The sequence below is a fragment of the Podarcis muralis genome, chromosome 17, assembly GCF_964188315.1.
Source record: "Podarcis muralis chromosome 17, rPodMur119.hap1.1, whole genome shotgun sequence".
NCBI lineage: Eukaryota > Metazoa > Chordata > Lepidosauria > Squamata > Lacertidae > Podarcis > Podarcis muralis.
Window position 1 is genome coordinate 37,479,153 of NC_135671.1, and position 24,046 is coordinate 37,503,198.

At 41.7% G+C, this 24,046-nt stretch overlaps 1 protein-coding gene across 6 annotated transcripts in view; it reads left to right on the forward strand.

Annotated features, from left to right (window-relative positions):
- HUWE1 (HECT, UBA and WWE domain containing E3 ubiquitin protein ligase 1) overlaps positions 1 to 24,046 on the forward strand; it is a 98,727-nt gene that overhangs the window by 7,051 nt on the left and 67,630 nt on the right. For all 6 annotated transcript variants that reach the window (XM_077921145.1, XM_077921147.1, XM_077921148.1 and 3 more), the window contains exons 3-11: positions 11,007 to 11,077; positions 12,553 to 12,651; positions 15,093 to 15,299; positions 15,830 to 15,982; positions 17,860 to 17,922; positions 19,436 to 19,513; positions 20,484 to 20,531; positions 20,614 to 20,682; positions 21,361 to 21,460. In XM_077921145.1, coding sequence (XP_077777271.1) covers positions 11,033 to 11,077; positions 12,553 to 12,651; positions 15,093 to 15,299; positions 15,830 to 15,982; positions 17,860 to 17,922; positions 19,436 to 19,513; positions 20,484 to 20,531; positions 20,614 to 20,682; positions 21,361 to 21,460 — 862 coding nt within the window. In that variant the 5' untranslated portion in view covers positions 11,007 to 11,032. The remainder of the gene's footprint in view (positions 1 to 11,006; positions 11,078 to 12,552; positions 12,652 to 15,092; positions 15,300 to 15,829; positions 15,983 to 17,859; positions 17,923 to 19,435; positions 19,514 to 20,483; positions 20,532 to 20,613; positions 20,683 to 21,360; positions 21,461 to 24,046) is intronic.

Below are 24,046 nucleotides of genomic sequence, written 5' to 3' on the forward strand. Positions count from 1 at the left end.
GGACATGCACTGTTTGATGTTAGCCTTCATTCTGATACTCTAATCCAGAGGTTTTCAACATTTTTGAGTCCATGGCTCTTGACCAACTGCATTCTTTCTGTGGCACCTCTGAGGCTTAGGAGCCCAGTTTCATCACCCCTTACCTGCAGAGCTGGCAACCCCTCACCCCTTTTTGAACACCCTCCCTTGTGGACTGTTCCCTCAGCCTCCTCTCTTCTCCCCTCTCCTTGGGAGTCTTTCGGGCAGCTGCTGCTGCTGTCCCTAGTCTCTGAGCTGCCTGCCCCCCCCCCACCCGAAAGAGAGGTGCCTCCTCACACTGCCTCACAGGGGCCTGGGAAGAGGATGCCCCCAGCCTTAGTGGCCCAACAGAGTCGGGCCAAAGTTGAATGTGAGGCCAGCATCTTACCTTGGGAGGCAGCAGCAAGCGCTGCCAGTCCTGCATGGCAAAAAGGCGCTCAGCACCAGGCACTCGGCTCCCTGGCAGGCCTTGCACACAGCAAGCACAAGAAAGGTCAGCACACTGCCTGCCTCCCTGCCCAGCCTCCTACTTGTCTGTTCATTCCCAACAGCAAGGGCTGGTGGACTAGCTGGCTGGGCTCCCTAGTCTGCTTGCTTCCTTACTCCAAGGCCACTTCAGCTCCTGACAACCAGCACCCCTTGGCCAGCTGGGGAGCTTATAACCAGCACTGCTGCAACAAACAGCTGTGCAAGCCTTTGGGAGGCAGAGACGCGAGGGCATCAGAGGAGAGGGAGGGAAGGAGGCCAGTGTTGTCCGCGGCACCCTTGACCATCATTCAAGGCACCCCAAGGTACCATGGCACACTGGTTGAAAACCACTGTTCTAATCTAACAATCCAACACTTTCTGTGCTGGTTTGTTTTAAATGTCACTTACTGGGTTTTGGTTACCACCTGCAAGCTGATGGTGTTGAACCTTTACAGATCAGGTAGTTTCTGAAGCCATTTCAAGAAGAGTTAACAGTGCTTGGCCTCTGCTTACCTGGAGCTGCAGCACAGGATGTGTAAACGTAGTCTCTCATTTGCTGCATGGTCCTGTCAGACCTCTATGTGTGCTGTTGTTGCTTCAGTAGCTGGGGGCACAATGAGTCACAACAGACAAAATGCAAAGGGTGGTGCTGGGAGTTCCATCACTTGTGGACACTGTATGCCTTGCTTTTGGTGATGTGTTATGTTTCATAAATGAAACTTAAACTCTAAGTTGTTGCAATGACTAAGCATGTGTATTACAGGTCTCATAGGAGTCTAAGAGGAAATCTGGCAAGACATGCTAGTCTTTTGGGATTTCCAGAGTGTTTGCTGTAGTTAGCCTCTAGGGTTTCTCATCATTCTTATCTGAGTAATTTTGACCCTTCAAAGGCAAGTACATGGATCTAATTCTGTCTTCATCTAGACTGTGTTTTTTTGAAGTCTGAAGATTTGAGACAACAGTGAACAGAGAACTTGTGGTACTTTCTTTTTGGAACCGTGTTGCTGCAAGGTGCAGGGCATCCATATCAGAATGCTTCCATGGTCGCTCTATACAGTGGTACCTCGGGTTAAGTACTTAATACGTTCCGGAGGTCTGTTCTTACCCTGAAACTGTTCTTAACCTGAAGCACCACTTTAGCTAATGGTGCTGCTGCTGCTTCACCGCCGGAGCACGATTTCTGTTCTCATCCTGAAGCAAAGTTCTTAACCCGAAGTACTATTTCTGGGTTAGCAGAGTCTGTAATCTGAGGCGTATGTAACCTGAAGTGTATGTAACCCGAGGTACCACTATAATTACTTATTTATACTTAGATCCCCACCCTTCACCAAATGGTCCCAGGGTAGTAAGTACAATTGCAGTATAATAATAAAAGAAAACCACAGAAACAGCCGCTATCAGAATAACAAGACAGCAGCATAGAACAGCAGCGTTCAGCAGTATAAAAGGAAGGAATGCATCCACTTAACCAAAAACCTGGGTAAAGAGGTACAGCTTTGCTCATATCTTGCACATGGAAAGATAACGCCTTGGGAAGACAGAATGTCTTAGCCTATGTTTCGTCTACAGGGAACTTTTGATATGGGAGAGCATTCAAAATCTCAAGCTTACATACCCAGCTAGAATGTACCTCTTGCTTTTTCTTCTCGTTAGGGGGCCTTCATATAAACTCTGTAACAGAGATTACAAGCTCATGGATGGATTATGTATTTTATCCAGGAAATATAGTGGCTGCTCCAGTGGTCAGATAAGTCCTTTTTTTAAAAGCATGAATCCTGTGGAAATGACAGTGTTATTTCTGTTTTATAAACTGTGGTTTGATTGCAGAAGGGTCCCTTGTTCAATCATCACTCAGATAGCAGGACAGTCTCTTAGACTTGAGAATCCTCAGTAGACCTGGAGAGCCACTCTTTTCTCATGTCCCTACCAAGATGTCTGAACATTGTTAACAAGTTAAAATGCCTAGAATGGCAGTGGGGCAGGGAGAGAAGAAAAATGTTAGTTGTGTGCTTCACAATGGAAGTAATTAACATGGCCACGTAAAGTTGAGGATCTAAAATTCCCTAAGTATACCACTAACTGGAGCTCCAGCCACACAGCGCAGAGTGAATCCACATGCCTCTGCTGCCCCCACTAGCTCCAGAGCTAGAGAAGGACAACAGAGGAGCTTCTGTTGGGTCCCAATCTTGTGCTGATGTTTACAGATGAAGGATAAAGTTGAGGGCAAGATCCTGTCCTTTAAGGGAAAGTGCATGTCCTGGTGAATACAGTTTTTTAGCTGACTATCATTGCCCCAAATTTGTTGACCATTATTTATCTCCCAGTTTGGGGTATGAGTTGCTCACGTGGCAAATTCTTCATCAGTACTATGCATTCTAATTTATTTCCTTTTGGCGGACAGGTTCATTCCCTCACAGCTGCAGTGGACACTGGTTTCTCAAACTTGAACACTTCTTTCAACTAGGGTTTGTGTAGATAGAACATCTGGCATGGATAGAGGACGGTAAAATGTTCTTCAGTTATGACTTCCACAAAGAGCAGGCCATATCTGACGTGTGTTGCCTGCTTTTTCAAATTGTTACTTTTAGGGCAGAAGAGAAAACATTGCACATGATTTATTCCTGTTAGTTTGAAAAAGCTAGTGAAAAGCGCTGTAGCTAGCAGATGTTGGTGTTTTCATGTGTGCTGAATTTCTCTTGTAACATGAAGAGAGATTGGGAGCCAACAGAAACCTTCATTAAGTTATATTGATGTGTGACAAAGTGTCTTGGGTTATGGCTATGTTTTGTGTCTGGTCAGGATGCTTCAAGCATGAATGATGTGTCTGATCATGTAGATTTCTTAGCTGGGAATGCATATGGAATGGAGAGGAGAGAAACAGGCAACCGGCTGTTTCTAATGGGTGCAAGATGATTTGTGGAAACAGCTTTTGTGTTTTTTGTTGCTCTATAGTGTTGAGCACACTTCGTTAGAAATGTAGAAAGATTTTGGAACCTTTGTGTCTGCAAGAGTATGAAGTTCATATCAGATGGATTGAGTGATACCCTTGATTCTCCAGAGAGGGTGCCATGTTTTCACTGCACGAGACTAACAGAGTTTTGTGGCACCTTTAAGGCTAACAAATTTATGAAAGTTTACACTTCCATAGACACATTAAGTGTAACTTTTCTTCCGTATCCAGTGAATTGGATTATAGTTTGTGAAGCTTATGCCATAAATTGGTTAACATTTAAAGTATCACAATATTTTCTTTCCCCTTCATTCTGGTATTCTTGGGTGATCTGTGAATTAAAATCCAGCTGCTAGAGCAATTTGAATAGGTTTGTTGTAAACTTACTTATGGATGTGTACTGGTGCGGGCATGTCATAAGGATCTCTAGAAATATGAGTCTTAAGTGTGTGCTTTTTATAGCAGAATTCTTTTCAGGGTCTTAAGGCACTTTCCCAATAGCTTAGTAGGTAGAGCATGAGACTTAATCTCAGGGTTGTGGGTTCAAGGCCAACGTTGGGCAGAAGATTCCTTCATTGCAGGGAGTTGGACTAGATGACTCACATGGTCTCTTCCAACTCTGTGATTCTATGATTCTAAGACTAACCACTGAAATGACTTGATGAGTTCCATCTATTCAGTTTGGAGTGTGTTTGGGTGTTTATGCAGCCCCATTCTTCCTACTTCAGACTGTAGCAAATTGTTTTGGTGCCAAGAATTGTTAGCATCCTGACCCTATGTAGGCATAATTTCTAATTACTTCTGAATACACTTGCCATGGTTAAGAAAATAATATGGGATTGTATCCTTGTTAATCTTACTTAGAGTAGACTTATTGGAATCCAACTATTGCTTTAGTGTGTCCAACTAAAGCAGTAGGGTGTAAGAGATTCAGACTCAGAGCAGGATTGAAATTGCCACTTGGCCATGAAACTCACTGGTTGACCTTTGGCAAGAAACCGCACCTCAGTCTATGGGAGGACAGGCAGGGTGTAGTAGCCGTGAAATAGCAGGTAGAACATAATGACAAAATCCTGTTAGAAGTAAGCCTTGCCCCCTGTTATGCTCAATATGGTTTCCTTCCCTTGTGAGAAGAGCACTTGCCTTTTATTTTGGAGTTTTCAGTGGCTCACTTATTAATGCAAGATTCAGGTAGGTAGCCATGTTGGTCTGACTCAAGTCGAAATAAAATATCTGAAGAAGTGTGCATGCACATGAAATCTTATACCCAGAACAAACTTAGTTGGTCTCCAAGGTACTACTGGACAATTTTTTAATTCTTAATTAATGCAAGTAACTGTAACGGGACATACCTTTTCTCCATGCCTTGATGTTCTAACTGTATAAACCTATCTGTGTTTGAACAGCAATTCTGTTTGGAATAGGGAATATTTTTGAGGTGCACATCTATTAAAAGTGCTGTATGTTTGAGAGTACGTATTATAAACTGATCCTTGTAACAGTTTTAGGTATCTAGATATTGACTCTTGAGGCTGCTGTGTTCTGGACAATATCAGAACACAGCTGAAAGATTCTTTTTTGTTGGGACCAGTAAAGGGATCACATGATGCAGCATTTTTTCATTTACTATTTTTTGGTCCATTTCAAGCCTGCAAATAACAGGTTGAATCCTGAATGCTCCTACCATCATGTTGAAACTGGTGATGACTGGCTAGAGGACCATTGATTGTGGTTCCATTATTTTATATTTATGACCCACCTTTTTTCTTGACAGGGATTCAAGGCTGTTTACAGATAAAATAAAAGCAGCTTAAAATATGGGTTGGGGGACTCATTAAAAAAGAAGTGAAGCATTAATATAAATAAATAATATTAGAATATTACAATATTATTTTTTTTTAAGTACAGTATTTCTCTCCCTAAGGAAGCTTGCCTGATGTGTATACTGTCTTTTTGTCACCAGGCTTTTAATCTTTAATCTGTGATGAGACTTTGTAGCCAGTTCTGCTTTGTGAATGTAAGTTGCCTTGAGAATTTGTATTGAAGGGTGGTATGCATATTTAATAAATATTGATTCCACAGTAAGTATGAAATCACTTCCATAATGGAGAGAGGCTGGCCAGTGAGGATTTACATAATGAGTTAATGTCACCAAACCTAAAATCTTCCAGGATTTAACTATTCTTTTAGAGAGATGTTACCAGAATATGTGTGTTAAAGAAATAAATCTGCTTAGCGTTTTATGCATACTATAAGTCTTCTCCACCAGAAGCTTAGCTGGCAACTTTTAATGAATATGCAATTATTCGCCCTTATGTCTCTCTTCACTTCCTATTCCTTTTATCAGTTTTTCTTCCCTTCATCCCTCTGGACGACACTCTTTCTTAAGACTGGGGTAGCTCAGTTGGGAGAGCAGGAGACTCTTAATCTCAGGGTCATGGGTTTGAGCCCTGTGTTGGATGAAATATTCCTGCACTGCAGGGGATTGAACTAGAAGACCCTCATGATTCCTTCCAACTCTACAATTCTATGGTTTTATAATTCTGCTCTCCTTGGCCTGCCGCTGCCTTATAGATTAGCCCTGTGATGATGAAGCAAAACCAGAGAGATATAGAATTGGAAATTGTCAGGGAACTGCCATCAGCTCAGAGGCGAGAGGTGGAAGGGCAGTTGTGTTATAGGGAACCTCCAAAGATCTTGCTAAGCAGTTCCTCCTCTGGCAAGGAGGAAAGCCCCGCCTCCAGTGGGGAGGGGGTGCAGGGACCAGGAGATGCTAGGGAGAGCCTCAACACCGAGCCTGAGCAAAGCGGAGGGAAGTACCCCTTTGCCAGCGCCCACTCTGCACAGTAGGTTTCAGCGCAGAGAGGGGAGGAGAAGGATGGGGGTCATGCGACTGTTATGCTGGGGGAGGTACAAGGACCGGCCACTCCCAGATTCTGCTAGCGACTGAACTAGACACGAACTTGCGACACTCTTCACTGTAAATAGTTTGCACTAAGAATAAAGCTTGGAAAAGACAAGTCGGAGTCTTGCCTGTTTGCTCTCAAGCAACCACACCACCACCTGACAGAAATCTTTACTCCTCCAATAGCATTAGATTTCATTTTCATGTAACTGAATATCTTTCCCCTCATCTTAAAGCAAGGCTATTGCTTGTCCTTCTTGAAGAATATAGCATCAGGTACATGCACACAATCAAGATCTGTGACCTGCTAAATGCAGCTAACTCATGTACTTATTTCAGCCAAATAAATGGAGCTTTGCAGAATCACTCAATGTTGTAATGTGCAGGAGTTCTATTTCAGGTAGTAGATTTAAAATAGTAACTAATTTGATCTTGGGAGTGTTAAGTCTTTCAGCATTTTTAATTGAGGGTGGGGAAGGGGAATCTTTAAAGTAGTGCTTGAAAATGGTCTATTTTCTAATCATTACTTGGTTTTTGTGAGCTTTCTTTCTTTCTTTCACATTCACTGTTGAGGGGAGTAGCTACCATCTCCTGATCAGATGGCTTCAGAGCCAAGTGTCAATCTTAACTATGTTGCATTCTGGGATTTGCAGTTCACTCTGCCTACAGCAGATGGGAATGTACTAGTGTCTGTCTAAAGGCAGACATTTATCCAGAGAAAGCTGTGCTTAAATTTTGACCCAGATGTATTAAGATAAAAACAGAAAACTGGAATGAAGCACTACTAGGTTAGCAGATGGAACAAGTTGTGATTTATGGACAAACACAGTCACTATTAAATGCTGTGGTAACTAATTTTATAGCTGATCTTTCCACAAGTTTGACTTGGCATGTGAATAAAAATGCTCATCATCCATCTGGCCCACAGAATTAAGCAGTTGACTGTGTGGAGGGCCAATACATTGTGAAGATTTGCTGAGTCTGTGGCAAGCCAACCCCTAGGGGGTTGTAGGGGCTTCGGCCCCGACAATAAAATACTGTCTAGTGTGTAGTATCTGTAGTTCTGCAAAGGTGAGTTAATGCTGTGGCAGCAGGGACACTAAGATCACAGTCCTTTGCACACTTAATAGATAGGAAGGCTCATTGAATACAATGAATTTTCCTTCCAAGTAAGCATGCATAGTAACAGTGCAGTCCTTTGCATGCAAGTCACACTGTTCAATAGGAATTACTCTCCAGTAAGTGTGCAGAGTATTACAGCTTAAATTCCTTTTAGCCAAAGTAAGCACTGATGACTCCTCCTTGTTAAAGAATTGCAGTATATAATTTTACCACTTGATGGTGCCATAATGCTGACAGTTGTGCAAAGCATGGAAGGAACTGGGAATATGTAAATGCTTCTTTAGGACTACATATGGTGTGATGACAAGGACTAGTGTAAACTTGTACTCAAGCACCACTACCCTTCTCACATCAAGACAGGCAGCGTACTTGCCTGTTTTCCTTCTTGCATTTCAAGCACCTGTCTCTTCTCATTCTTCTGGTTGCTAATATGAAACAAGTGTAGAGTTTTTCTGCCTGTTACTTTACTATTTCTGGAAATGGGGACAGGCTGCTGTCTCCCAGGTGAGAGGAGGCTCCTGTTGGTCTGGAACTACTCAGAGCAACAAATAGGAAAGCTAGAAAGATAGCAGGAAGTGATGGAAAAGCTAGCATGGGAACTGATCTTTCCAAGGATTGAGCAGATGGTTGCATCAAAAGATGGCTAAGAGAACAGGGCACTGGGCAAGATAATGAATGGGGCAAAGTGTTGAGCCCCCTGTGTAGATATGGCCACACATTGAGCCCCTCCTATGAATCCTCTTATGGTCTGGCCTTTCCCCCTTCTGCAGTGGCAAGTCAGCCGGCATCCTACATCAGCTGGGGCAATAACTAAGTTAGGACTGGTATAGTCAAGGAAGTATGACAGTCTTTTTTGATCTTTCCATGTTGTGTGTAATTTTGCCAACTTGTTTGAGAGGTAGACTAGTATGTGACTGCTGTCAGCTAAATGATGATCCAGAAATCAGCCTATAATACTAAAAGACACACGCACAACAACAAAATAGGCCTTCCAATATAAGGATATAGTACCTTGAGAAGGGGAAAACATCAACCATGAAGTTGTTGCTTCAGAACTAGCAGATGTGAAGCTAAGTAAAAACTGAAAAGTTGGTCTGTTAGACTCCAGTATAGTCATGTCGGGGGGTGGGGGTGGGGAATCCACGCACTTGGGTGTCTGGGTTTCTGTAGTTTTGATGTAGGTCAAAATTTGTTCACTTGTTACAGCATTTTTTATAAATATGCTAGGTATCTAACAAATATCACAGTGACAGGTTTCTATCACCAGGACCTTCTAAAAGCAAAAGCTTTTGACTGTATGACAACCCAACCAGAAGTAAAATGTGGCTAAGCCAGAAAGGACAGTGTTGCATAGCCACTCCCAACACCAATTTGCTACCCATCATGTGGAGAGACTGGGTTGCTTGAGAGTCGCAGATCTAGGTAACCTGACAGTTCTCAATGTTTTAGTGGGGTCTGGCTGTTTCACAGAGAATATTTCTATGTATGAATTCTTTGGTGCCAGAGGCCATGGGGAGAGTAGAGCTAAAAATTGTCTCCTGAGTAATTGTCTTACAATTCTAGAGAAAGTAAAGGAGAGGCATCTAATAAGCTGTGATAGTGGAGAGTGCAACACCCCCTGTATTCTTTGACAGGCTAGAAGGAACATGCAACATGCCTTTTAAGCCCAGGGGTCAGCAAACTTTTTCAGCAGGGGTCTGATCCACTTTCCCTCAGACCTTGTGGTGGGCTGGACTATTTTTTTTGGGGGGGGGGTGAACAAATTCCTATGCCCCACAAATAACCCAGAGATGCATTTTAAATAAAAGGACACATTCTACTCATGTAAAAATATGCTGATTCCCAGACTGTCTGTGGGCCGGATTGAGAAGGCGATTGGGCTGGATCCAGCCCCTGGGCCTTAGTTTGCCTACCCATGTTTTAAGCTGTACTTATTAGTCAGTTTTTGGTCTTGCTGCATCACTTCCTGGCATGTTCAGCTGAGGCCGAAGCCTGTGTTAGTGAGTTCCTTAGTATTTTCACCTGTTCATTCGCCATTGTTTTTAGACCATGGAACACAGTCTCTTATAAGCTTTGGGATTTTAGTTGTGTATCTTAACTGCTGACTTGGTTTCATGGGATAAGAGAAGAGCATACTGCCAGAAAACCATTTTTGTGGTAACTGAACTGATTCTCCACCAGAAGGTCTTTAAAAAAAATTATTAAAGTTTTTAATGAAATACAAAAGAACATGCAACATCTGTTCTTTATGTTCATATTTTAAGTCTTTTGCTTACATTCCGTGTAAGACAATATGGTCTCCAGAGCTAGGGGGAGAGTGTGGATGATAAACTTGCACACTATTTTTTCATTTTTCCAGCTTGGTATAAGTGTGAGGTTTTTATGTCAGCATCATTTGGGTAGGTTTTCTTTCTATATATTTGTCAGCAAGGTCTTTCTTAATTTGATCTGGCTTGTCAGTGAAATGATAATGTATTCATATTTTTGTGGCATAGGTACTCTATATACTATTAAATACAGTTAGATATGTTTTTCAGCATTTCTTTCTCTTTTTGGCAGTTTAAGACATTAATGGTGACACCTAAAAGTAAATTCCAGTGGAATCAAATTGAGCAGGCTCTGATCAGTCCCTACTTGAACTTGTGCATGACCCTTGGGGTCCCTTCCAATTCTACAATGCTGTGGTTCTTTGTTCAGCCCTGTGCCTTACTGTCCTTCTCTATTGGAATAGATTTTCCTCTGCAACAACATTTCAGTTTCTTGGTAGCTTTACTCCCCCCCCCCCCCCCGTTTGTGCCTCTTATTGCTGTCCCACAACCGGTATGCAATATTTAGGGTAACTGGGGACAGTATCTTGGTCTAAGGATTAAATATTTTAAGAGAATAGAAGCCTTTTCCTTTTGGGGTGGGTGGAAAATAAATGTCAGTAGTCCGCAGCTATTGTCCTGATTTCCAAATTGTGGCTACCAACCTGTTTGTATGATTCCAGCATGAATCTGTAGTAGTAGCAAATTTGAGAGATGTACAACAAAGAGGTGCCTACAATGAAATCAGAATAAAGCAGGAAGTATTTTGGTAGCCTTGTGTGCTAATGAAGCATTCATGTGAGCAGTGGAAGCTTAGTACAGTGGTACCTCGGGTTACATACGCTTCAGGTTACAGATGCTTCAGGTTACAGATTCCACTAACCCAGAAATAGTATCTCGGGTTAAGAATTTTGCTTCAGGAGGAGAACAGAAATCGTCCTTTGGCGGCACGGCAGCAGCTGGAGGCCCCATTAGCTAAAGTTGTCTTCAGGTTAAGAACGGACCTCGGGAACGAATTAAGTACTTGACCCAAGGTACCACTGTATAGAGGTCTTTGGTATACATTCAACCTCAGAAATTGCTTTTGATTCCTTATGTTTATCTAAGACTGCCTCCAATCTATGTAGTTTGAGCTTTTTAGGCCACCTTTGTTCTTTTGCACTGTCACTTGTTTGTTAACTGATTAAAATATGTCCTTTTGACAGTCAACTCTGTCATTTTGTTTTTTACCAAGCAGGACCAGGAAGCGGAAAACTAATAAAAATGAAAGTGGACCGAACTAAGCTGAAGAAAACACCTACAGAGGCTGTAAGTATCACCTCTTGTTACCTTGAGCTCATCATAGGAAAAGTGTGAGAATATACTGCAATGGGATCAAGGAGATTACAGATTTGACTGTATCTACAGCAGTGCATTTCTGACATTTCAGTTTTGAATGTCTTGGGTTGTGTGATAGTTTATTGCTGGAATAGTCAATCCGTTGTAGGCAGCATTCCCTCAAGGGTAATCTTTTGGGAGGGGGTGCATGCTTTTCGTGGATAGAGCCATAAACAGTGATGAGCACAGACAGAAAAAACCCCTCTGTGTTCCATTAACTAAACTGAAATAAAGACTGCCCTGCCTGGTTCAATTTTTACATGAGAATTCCTAATCCTATGCAACTCTACTCATAAGTAAGCATCACTACCTTTAGTGAGGTTACTCTCAGATAAGGATTCAAGAGTTTTTTCATACAACAGATCAATATAGCTACTGTTCTGGAAAGCAAAGAAAGTAAAAGCAGTTCCTTTCTGCCTTTGTGTGCTATGGACACACACATACTCCAGAAAACTACCACTTTGTTTTCAGACAGTTGGGGAGAAATTTGCTTTCTGTAAGCCATACAAAAAGTTGTTTGAAACAACCAGTTTGTTTTTATCAAATAAAACACCACCCATTGGTTCTGAAACTACATAGAGGAAAAGAGGGAAGGGGAGTTTAAAGCCCGGAAAAATTAGGAAGTAAACAGGATTCTGGGATTTCAAGAGTGAGGTAGCTTCAGAAAGCATGAGTGTATGTGCATAAAATGAGATTGGGTGCTGCATGCCTCTTCAGTACGGCAAGTTCCCCATCTGTGTTTTACTGAGTGCATGTTCCTTAGCAGCAAACGTGGAGATAAATGGGAGAAACTGGAGATCACTGTGTGCTAGAAATAAACGGACTTTCTTCCGCTTGGCAGGTTATGATTGCTATAGAAGCTATAGAAGTTGCTATACAGAAGCTATAGAAATTGGTTTCTAATATAGATCATTACCCCTACAAAAATGGATTCCAAAAGAAATGGAATGAAGGCTGCTTTCTTTGATCAGTATCTTTTTTTTTTTAAAATATTTATTAAAGTTTCAATATCATTACCCCTACAAAAATGGATTCCAAAAGAAATGGAATGAAGGCTGCTTTCTTTGATCAGTATCTTGTAGTAGATTGCAACTCAGCGTACCCCTTAATTGAGTTTAGTAACTCATTTAGTGCAGACAGTGAAGTGCTTTTTCTGATATTACATATCTGACTGTTTAAGCGTCACACAATAGGAAAAGGTAGAAATTTGGGGACATTTTGTTTTCTATAAATATAAACACAGAAACACCCAAGTTGTTGTTGGTAGGATCACATGAGGAGAGAAGTGAATGATTTTTAAAATTTAAAACAACACAACTCATTGCTTACCAGCATTTTCTTTTATGAAGAAGCATCCGTCAATGTGTAGCAATTAGTGTTCCTTATGCAGTTTCTTCACCTTTCAGCCTGCAGATTGCAGAGCCTTGATTGACAAACTCAAGGTTTGCAATGATGAGCAGCTGCTGCTGGAACTTCAACAGATCAAAACATGGAACATCGGCAAGGTATGTGGTAGCAGCAGATCATGTAGTAAAAAAGCTTGAGAAAATGCAGTGCCCCTTGTCTTTTAATTTATATTTATTTTTAGGCTTTATAATACAGCATTTTTTCCAACATAGTGTCCTCCGTGTGCTCTAGCACTACAATTCCCATCATCTGACCATTGACCATGCTGCTTAGGGCTGATGGGAGTCCAACAAGTTTGGGGAAAGCTCTTGTGGAAGTTTGAGGATGGCATGCGCTTCAGACAACCATGACTGGTCCCAGAGGATTAAAACTTTATGATGCACTTCTGGTTCTGCAAACCAATTTATAGCTTTATCCGTTGTTGTCGTTGTTCTTCTTCTTGTTGTTACTACTACTACTACTACTATTATTATTATTTACAATATTACATTCAGTAACACATTTCATCATTCTTACATTCCAAATTGTGCTATATGTATATATCTATGTGTAGATGTACACAAAGTTAAGGGTAAAATATGGAAAGTTGGTTGGGGACGCGGGTGGCGCTGTGGGTAAAACCTCAGCACCTAGGACTTGCCGATCGCATGGTCGGCGGTTCGAATCCCCGCGGCGGGGTGCGCTCCCGCTGCTTGGTCCCAGCGCCTGCCAACCTAGCAGTTCGAAAGCACCCCCGGGTGCAAGTAGATAAATAGGGACCGCTTACTAGCAGGAAGGTAAACGGCGTTTCCGTGTGTGGCTCTGGCTCGCCAGAGCAGCGATGTCATGCTGGCCACGTGACCCGGAAGTGTCTCCGGACAGCGCTGGCTCCCGGCCTCTAGAGTGAGATGAGCGCACAACCCTAGAGTCTGGCAAGACTGGCCCGTACGGGCAGGGGTACCTTTACCTTTACTATGTGTAGATGTATATTTTCCTTATTTCTACCATTGTGTCTTCCCTCCACCAGAGCTCGACTTATTTTGTTTTTCTTTACTTTTATATTGTGCTATAAATACTATTTACTTATTCCCCATTAACCAACTTTCCATATTTTACCCTTAACTTTGTGAGCTTCAGTCAATGCTTATCAATAACTTTGTTATGGAACAATGTTTTATCATATATTCTTCTACACATTCCCATTCTTTCCTAAGTTTCTGATTTGATTGGAATCTAACAGCTGCTGTCATTTTGGCCAACTCTATAATCTCACAGAACTTGTTTTGCCACTCCATTATTGAGGGAACAATGTCCCCTTTCCAATTTGTAGCTATTGGTATTCTGCCGGCAGCTATAGCATATAAAAACACTTCTTTTCTTATCTCCAGGGATGTCTGTTAAGACTATACCTAATAGGAATGTTTCTGGCTTTTTCTCAAATGATGTTTTAAACATCTTTTTCAGTTTTTCATGGATGCTACTCCAGGATTTTTTTGTTTTCCCGCATCTCCACCATAGATGGTACATAGTTCCTTCTGCCTTACTACATCTCCAACACATATTTAATTTTAATCTGTATATCTTGGCCAGTCTGATGGGGGTCATATACCACCTGTACATCATCTTTATCAGATTTTCTCTTATTGTGTAGCAAGCAGTAAATCTAATGTCTTGCTTCCACAATTTTTCCCATTGCTCCATCTGGATATTATAACCGAAATCTTGGGCCCACCTCTTTTAACTCCCACTCTAACAGTAAATTATAGGTTTTAGATAATAATTTCTTTTTGTTTTGTAATAGTTCTTTTTGTAGTTTAGATTCTTCTTTTCCAAAGCCGATTTTTTTGTCCAAATTAAATATGTCGTGTAATTGATGGTATTGCCTCCAACCAGTACAATGTTGTTTAATTTCCTCAAAAGTTTTCAGTTTCAGTTGGCCATGTTCTTCTTTTAGTAGTTGGTTGTATGTAGCCCAGTTTTTCTCCATATTTTTCTTTTTTACTGAGATTGCCTCCAGAGATGACACCCACCACGGTGTTTTGGGTTCTAGTAAATTTTGATATTTCTCTAATTCTTTTTTGTATGGCATTTTGTTGTATGTAATATCCACTTACGAAGGCCTTACTTGCGTCCCATATCACTCATGTCTGTTTCCTGAGCCATATTTATTTTGAAGAATTCCTTTAGCAGATCTTGAGCTTTGTTCAATATCTTTTCATCATTTACGATCTTTTCATTCATTCTGCATCTCATATTTATTTTCCTGTTGCCCCTTAATTCTAACATAATTGAGTTGTAAAAGTTATAGCTTTATCCTATTTAGGCTTCCTTGCTGTGCCAGTTGGACTTCCAAATAAGCACGCATGGGGGTTGGATCTAAAGTTTTACTCTCCAGTGACTTAGTCAGCTTTTGAGTCCACTGTATTTGGCTGATGAATATGGGGATATTGGTTTCCTCCCCCGCCCCCCGGGAGGTATAGCAGACCCTTTCCCAAGAAGTCCAGTTATCTCTCCTTGTCAATGTCATTCTTTTCTGAATGTGCTTTTTCCTCTCTTTAAGTGCGAACTTTACCACTGGGTGGACCTGCTAGACAGATTCGATGGGATCCTAGCAGATGCTGGGCAGACAGTGGAGAACATGTCATGGATGCTGGTTTGCGACAGGCCGGAGAGGGAACAGCTGAAATCCTTACTGCTGTCAGTGTTGAACTTCACCGCCCTGCTAATAGAATACAGTTTTTCTCGCCACCTGTACAGCTCTATCGAGGTAAAGAACTCTAAAGTAGCAGGGTTGGGATTTAGAAAGGCTGAAGGGCCTCTCACCTGAAACACGTTTTAGAAGCAGATGATGGCTTTAATAGTGTGAAGCCGCTTTTCTGTTGGGACAAGAATGACAGCCACACTATATTGTTGATTGTGGCAGGCAGATGGACTCAAATATTTAATACTTAAATACTTAGCAACTTTATACAATGCTTTAAAGCATTCAAGAGGTTTACATAGCATACATTTAATTTTTAAATTTTAAAGCCAGTAGGCAGGCTAGTATTATGCTCCCCATATTGTAGGTTGAGGATTGTAGCTGCCCTAAGGCTGCATATGGAGTCCATAGCAAAAGCAAGGTTTGAATTATGGACTTCTGGTTGATAACTTAGTCTGTTAGCCACAACACTACAGTGACTGAACATGGCAAGGAAGACCAGAGTATTTATTTGCTATAACAGGAAAATATTAATCTCTGGAAATTAAGATTGTAGTAGTTTCAGGAATGTTTCAAATACTTTGCTCTTTTTTTAGCACTTGACAACATTGTTGGCATCCTCGGATATGCAAGTGGTGCTTGCAGTGCTCAACCTCCTGTATGTGTTTAGCAAACGCTCCAATTACATCACGCGCCTGGGCTCTGACAAGAGGATGCCTCTTCTATCCCGGCTACAGCATTTGGCAGAGGTAAGGAGCTGTAAAGAGAACTGCAAGAAAGTTGAAGTTCATTGGCTTAATGGCTTCTTTAGATAATGCAGCTTTAGAAGCCATATTGATGGATCAAAAATGTAACGTCTCTAGTAAAAAATTATTCTAATCCGTTTCTTTCACATGGGACACACTTGGAGCATTGACAGTCATAGTATAAATGGATTTGCTCAAAGCAATAGAAAATGGAAGATCTCTGACACATTTTCTACCTCTGCTTCCTAAATTTAAGGCTTTAGGCATCACATCTTAAATCTGGTTTGTCCTTTGGGCTGTTTGCATCAGCCCATCTTACTTAGTGTTTTATTATGTACTTAGGTTATTAATTTGTAATATTCCCGTTGTCAAAGTATTAAGACTTAAAAAGCCTGAATTGTCTAATTTTATTTGCTTTGGGGTCTTCTTCATATAGCCAGTTTTTTATTTGTTGTGGGAGCAATTCCTTTTGAAAGGTTGTATATTGTTAAACAGACTTTCGAGCCTAATGATGAAGCTAGTAATCCTGAAGATCATTGTGCTACAGTTTAGCCTGCTTTTGTGGCCTTCTGTCACATTGCAGGTGTGGTGTAATCTGAGAGAGAGAGCAGGTGTCAGATTCCTTGAGCACTGCCTTTTTATCTGCTATGTGATAAAAGCAGCATGCAACCAGGGTATATAAAGGAAGTTCAGTCTGTGACTAGCTTCAGAGGTGGTATATTTTTGGCCGACCAGACCTCTAAGCATGCTGAGAGGTACAGTCCTGTAACTGATTGTGTGATGGACTGTTTCACGTGATGTGTTTTCCCACCAATCCTTCTGCACAGTACGGTGTAAAAATGTATGGTACAAAAGGTCTGAAGGCAGATGAAGAAAAATTGAGAAGTTAAAAAAAGCGGGCCGGCGGGACAGACACACAGCTAAAACAAAGCACTTTGAGGGAATTGTGTACTTTCAGGGGGAAAACAGGAGTGGTTTTGTAAAACTTTGCTTTGGAAACAATGTTTAAATACTATATCTGTTCTCTGTCTGCTCTATTTTATGTTCTTGATTTATTTTCTGTATTTTATTGGTGGTATTTCTGTTTTGTTTATAATTGGAAACTATAATAAAGTAAAATATAAGCCACTCATCTTTCTCTGGATCCAACCTACTAAGTTTTAATCTGTTTGTGGCTTGATTACACATCCAGATTACAAAACAAAGGTGACCCAATTCCTTCTCTCATTTTCAAAGCAGTTGAAATTTACTCTCTGGTGTCACTTGTAATTGCAGTTATCACAGGAAGCAATGATGCACATGACACTGCAATGTGCAGCTGGTTGTTTTCTTAAAAGGTCCAGTTTAGGTGTGCCTGTGGCAAGGAATCTCACTAAGTGCCCCCCTTCCCCCTATGACTATCATCACAGGTACAAACTATGATTCAGTGAGTCATTTCAAGCAGCTCTGAAGGCAGCTGAGCACTGGCGCTCTTTATCATAGCCTGTGACAGTTACTTAGCTCTCAAACTTCTGTTTTACCAGTCAACATTGTTGCATTGGGTCATGTTGGATGGTATCCTGGCAGTTTCTCAGTGGTATGTTGGCTTTCATTTTGGGTAGCCTTCATTACCACAAAGCAGATCTTGTCAATTGCTTTTTGGAAACAATCATGAGGACTGTTTACATAAAGTAGAATTTTGGAGTCATAGGGGGAAGGGGGGCACTTAGTGAGATTTTAAATGCAGCTGTGAATAGAACATGCATACCAGAACTTCACATAGCCAATTTTCTGTTGATCAAGTCCAACTGAAGTGTACAGTTGAGTTTTCCTTCTGGATTGTTTTTTGTAGGGTTTTGGGGTTCATTCATCCTTTATGTTCTCCTCCTTCTGTCCTGCAGAGTTGGGGTGGCAAGGAGAATGGCTTTGGTCTGGCAGAATGTTGTAGAGATTTGCACATGCTGGTAAGTATTCCATTTTGAATTTTATCTTTTCTGCTACTTTGTGGTTGGTAGCTTGACTCATGGTGTGTAGAACTAATTCCCAGTTGCTTTTCTGATTTACGTGAATACATTGATAGTCCTTTCCCAAGTGTGTCTTTTATAGTGCCTCTCACGCTGTTCGTATTTAATAGCAAATTGGCAAATAGTTCGTACTCTGCTCTTGCAGGAAGAAAAGTTGGTCTTCCTAACGGGCAAGAGTCCATTAAAACACAGTAGGATTCTGCAATATATTTGATATAAAAGCCACTTTGCATTGCCTGGCATAGGCTTTGGAAAAGTTTGACTCCAAACAATGTTTTAGGGTTAGGGATTCTGACACCAAGATTTGGACACTGAAACTCTCATTTTTTGCTGGTATATATAATCTTTCTTCTTGAGGGTAAGCATTGTGTGATTTGGAAGAATACTGGGTATTTGGGGGCGGGAGTTCTTGGGTGCCCTTTCCTTGCTCACTGCATAATTCTTTCCCCCGTCCATGGTGCTCCCCTGAACCGGGAGAGATACCAGCTTGTGGTGGTTCTGATAGTTACTAGCCTCATCAGAACTGCCCTGTTGCTTTAAAACTTTCCAGTGCCTGCTTTGCTGATTTTTGCTATGTTTTGAAATGGCTACACTCTGGAGTGAAGCAGCATCATTGTGGGCAGGATCATACATAGGGTATTTTCAAGATGTATTGTTTTTGAGAATGATCAGAGTAACAGTCATTTACAACATACACATTCTGGGTGTTGATCCTGGTGGAGATCATTTTTTGCCCCAGTTGGGTTAGCATGATCAACACAGATGGTACAGCTGCTATCATACCAAAACAGTGGCAGTTACTGTAAACTTCTGGAAATAGGAAGCAAATCATTTTTAAGGTGCTTCCTGGTTTGCCGCTACCATCACTGCTGACAGCGATGTCAGGAAGTGCACCAATTGTAGGGCTCATATGAGTTGTGAGGCCCATAAGGTCTGATGGCATGTTCTGAAATACTGCCCTTGACCTGGGGCCAGCAAAATTCCCCCCCCCCCCCCGGCTGCTTCAACTTTTACATTAAGCTTGCATGAGCTGAGTGATGCAAGGCTGAGTAGTCTTATATGCATTGCTACTCATACCCTGTGGGGCTGCTGGAGGCACAGGTCTAGGCCATTGTTCCATGTCTGTGCATCTTCTTGGATATTGCTGTTGTGTTCCTAGATATCAGCAGGGCTCCCTCTGCATCACCATGTCTTCATACCTAATCCTAACTTCTTACATCTTAACTCTCTTCCTCCTCCCACGTGCACAAAAAGATGTAAGGAGAGTTGGGGTGGTGGTTATACTCACACTTCTGCAAGTGGGTGCTCTTAGCACCAGGGTGCATTGTCCTTTGTTACGCTAACGCCCCTCCCTTAACCTCCCCCCAGTCCAGGGTGAGAGTGGTTTGATTTTTTTTGGAGGGAGTGTTTGCCATCTGGTTTGTTCTGATTCCATACTGTGATCTGTACACAGAAATACCCTCCCAGTGCAACTACACTACACTTTGAATTCTATGCAGAGCCAGGGGCCGAGGTCAAAGTGGACAAAAGGGTGAGTCTCCTACAGACTTGTTCTTGTAGGGTTCTGAGGGAAGTGGGTGGGAGCAAGATTTGGCAAATAAGCCCACATTGGATTGAAAAAGGCTATAGCACGTTGCTCCCTATTCAGTTTCTAAGAGAAGTGGGGTTCTCTACTCCCAGTGAGTGAATACTAAGATGGAGGAAGTTACTTTAGGTATGAGAAGATGCTGGCAGCCAGTCTTCCTATTCTCAGATGCTTTCAGTAGCTTGATCAACTCATTTTGGAGGTTGTCATGGTCCACTCAGTGTCCTACCTCTGCTGTAGCTGCTGTGCCCTGCAATCAAACATGCTGCTTTTAACTCTTGGAGGTGGTGGTGATGGTGGTAGGGATTCAGTGGTGTTGAAGGCCCACTTTGTTGCCCTCATATCTCAGGGAGAGTTTGTTTTCCTATGTCTTGAGAAACACTCTATGAAAGGTCTCTTGTCAGGTGCAAACAGTTCAAACTTTGTCCTCCCCAAATTCCACACTAGGCCCTGTGAGTACCCTTACATAGTAGCTCCAGTTCCCTGAGTATTTGGGTGTAAAGTAGATGGCACACCTTGACAGTGTTCCCAAATTAAATGGGAACACTTCAGTGCCAGGTACATACACCATTGACACTTTCAAGGTAACATCTCTGTCCACCTGTGAAGAGACTTCTCCATTTTGCTTCTCTAAATGCTTGTTTTTTCTAGGTATGGATTTATGGGGCAGATGTGGATTTATGGGGCAGCAGCTCTTTCTCAAATAGGGGTTGCCAGCACAGTAATCCATATTGGGATATGATTAAAATACCCCACGAAAGCCAGGTCTGATTGTTGGCCAAAGGCACAACTCATTTTTGAGCTGTTGCTCTTGGTGGCTGCCCTTAAGCAGTTCTGTGGCACAGTTGTGACTTTGCCATGGCTTCCGAATGAGAGATCGGAAATGAACTCCAAAACCTTTTTGTTTCCTTTTCAGACTACCAGCAACACACTACATTATATTCACATAGAACAACTTGACAAGGTAAGCTAACTGCTTAATTGAATGATATTTTAAATTTTGCGTTTGTATTGGCTTCTAAGCCTCTCTTATTTCCCCAATGCAGATTTCAGAAAGTCCCTCTGAAATTATGGAATCCCTCACCAAAATGTACAGCATCCCAAAGGATAAACAGGTACATTGACAGGAAAGACCAATGTGGTGCTCTGGGTGCATTACAGAATGAGGCTTCTGGTTTAGTTTCAAGGAAAACAAATTTGCTGTGCTTCGGAGATTTTCAGTAGCTAAACTGAGTTAATGAATCTCCTTGGTACTTGAAATGGATTTTTTTCTGGGCTTGGTGGGGCGCTTAATGAGTTGAGAGCTCTAGTTTCCAATACTGCTAACTTTGGTGTGGTTTCCATATTGTGTCCTCAAAATGGGGAGAGTGTGATAAGATAGAGAAATGGAAACCCATTGAGAGTGACATGGTTACACAAGGTAGTAGCAGATACTGCCCTGGATTGCATCAGGTTGAGTGCATTAGGGCCACCTTTATACAGATGGCTAAATGAGATAATAGAATAAATTGTATCATCTGGGACTTCAGAATAGGAATTGCATTTTGAATGTGCGCTCTGTCGACAAAACGAGGGCATTGGGGTTCATGCCCTGCCCTTGTTCTAGTTTTCTGCTTGCAATATTTACTTATATACACATATGACTGAAGTAATAAAATTTGTTGCATCTCATTCTGCTGCATATGTAGATCCTGCCAGGTGACTCGTGTCAGTTATAACCCTGTGAGCGATGCATTGTCATGGTGGGTGCTTGGGCCTTTATTGCAACACTGCTAACTTTTTTCTTCTTGTAGATGCTGTTGTTTACACACATTCGCCTGGCCCATGGCTTTTCCAATCATAAAAAGCGGTTGCAAGCTGTTCAGGCCAGACTGCATGCCATTTCTATATTAGGTGAGCATGGTGGCAGATGGATTCTTATCTGTGGCACTGCCAGAGTAAAGGGGAAGAATATGAGTTTATACAAGTGGACATTGGGATGGCTTTAAAGTGATACTTTTTATTTTGTTGCATGTGACTGTGTTTTCATGTACTGCCATGAAATAAATATTTTTTTAAAAAAATAGTATTTATTAAGGTTTTAAGTTTACAAAAAGACAAAAGAAAAAACACCAAATTAAACAATAGCAAAACAACATATCACAATAAAAAACAGAAAAATAGAAACAATTAAAAACAAAAAGAAAAAAACAAATCGAACCTTCCCATAACTTATCTTTCATTTGATTGTTTCCCTGACCTCCTCACACCTCCCTTTTTTGTATTCTAAGTCAATTATCCATTTCAGCAAATCCTTTCCCGCTCTTCAAAATTTTTATCCTGAAAATTTATCTTGATCTTAATATAAGTTTACTTTCCCTCTTTTCACCAATTAACAGTCTATTTTTCTTAAATCTTTGTTACATTTTTGCTAAAATCACATAGATTCATCTTTAACCTTATTTCCCATTAAAAGTAAATTACTTATATACACCCAACTATAGCATTTCTGCTAAATCCATAAAATATCATTCCACCATTTTTCTAACAGTCATTACTTTAACAATATTTCTAAATAAACACTTTAAATTTTCCAGTAATCTTCCACTATCTCCTCTCCCTGGCTTTGGATTCTGCCAGTCCTTTCCATCAATTCCATATAGTCCGTCAACCTGGTGATCTTATATCCGAGGCTCTTAAATCTCTTCCAGGTCCCTTCTGCAGGTCTTCTTCATGCTCTTTGATGTCCAGGAGCAGATCTCGGGAAAACTCCAACCTAGCAATACTTTTGTTCCTTCTGGACAGTTCAGCCAAATTTCCAAAGTTAAAAATAAAGTCCATAGAGTGTTTCAGAACGTATTTCAGGATTCCTCCAATTCTAGAGACCCCCAAAACTTCAGGCTCCTCCAGACCCAAGTCCATGTCCCAAAAGTCAATCAATCCCTGCATAGAGGGTTCTTTCCAACTTTCCTTCTTCAATCCAAGCCGGAATCCTAACCTCAAAATTTGACTTTTGCTAGATTCAGTCATGAAAGACCTCAGTTTATAATCCTGAATTTGCTTCTGAGAAATTGAGGATCCCGCTTGTGCTACTTTTGGTTTCACATCATCAGCTTTCTCCTTTTCCTCCACCATTTGTCCAACCAAGATATGTTCCTGTACCAAATCCTGAATTGTTTCTGTATTGGTACTCACTTTTTGACTCAAATTAGTCACGTTCTGTTCCAAGTTGTCAGTTTTAGAGATCATGTCATCTGTCTTTTTATGGAGCTGTTCCAGTGTGTAGTTTATCTTGTATAATGCAGTCACAATAGCTTCTCCTATCAACATTTTGAATGGTCCAAGGTCAGACTCTGGTTTTCATATTCTTTATCTTGCAGCTGGGGATCTCTCTGTTGCACTCCTGTAACAATTTCACATGCTCCCTCTAGAGGGAAACAGTCTCCGTTTGTATCAATTCTTTCAAGCACGACTCGAGCAAATAACAATAGTTTCAATTTTTGGATACTTTTTCCTCCATTTTTAAACGCAGAAGAGGACAATGGAAACAGTGCCTTTCTTATTTTAGCTAGCTGTCAAATCCATTCTGTCAATGAACATTCCCCGAACGTCATCTGGCAGCCCTTTTCCAGGTTCAGAGCAGTGGCAATTTGATTTTCACTCTCTTCTGCAAACACACTAGATCCAAAACTTACCCCCTCTTCTCCTGCTTCCAAGAGGGGTTATATATTTTTATCCGGTGGGAATTTAATCCTTTATCAAAAGCTTTCAAAGACTTTAGCTTGTAACGTCTTTGCTTCAATCTATTTACAAAAACGGGAGACGGACTTCCTGTTTAGAGCCTTCCCGCTTTTGGCGCCGAATTAAAGTGTTTCAAGATCCAATTTTCTGTTCTACTCACGGGTAGTCGTTTAAAATCCAATTGTCCACAGGAAAAAGTCAGCGCTCTCCGGCAACAGCAATGCGGCTTCACTCCGTGAAAGAAGCGGTCGGTTCAAAGCACCGCGCCGCTCACCCCACGTCGCTCCGGATCCCCAGAACAGGGTTTCCCCGCGAGTAGGGGAGGCGCAAAGGGTGCCATCCGAATCCCAAGTTCACAGGCTTCTCCCGCCTGTGATTTCTATGGGTCTCCGCCTTCACCGTGGCAGTCAGACCCTGCTTTTCACGGAGCAAGTTCCTCCCGATCGGAGGAGCTCCACCATTGCCGGAGGCGCCAACCCAGAAGTCCCTGCCATGAAATAAATAAACAGCCGTTTGATCAACCAGTGGGGCAGGACAGGAGGCATCTTCTCCCTGCCACTCTGTCACGTGTCCATGCCCCCATCCTGGCACTATTTCTGTTCTTGGCTCTCTCCTTCCATGGCCAGCTGTCGCCAGTGCTTGCACTGGCTCCCCTCAGGCAGGCAGGCTTGGGACAGGCTAGGCAGTGGCCCCAAGCAATTTCCAGGGTGAGAGTCTGTCTCTGTCTTTGTCTCTCTCTCCTCCTCATGTGCCCTCCCC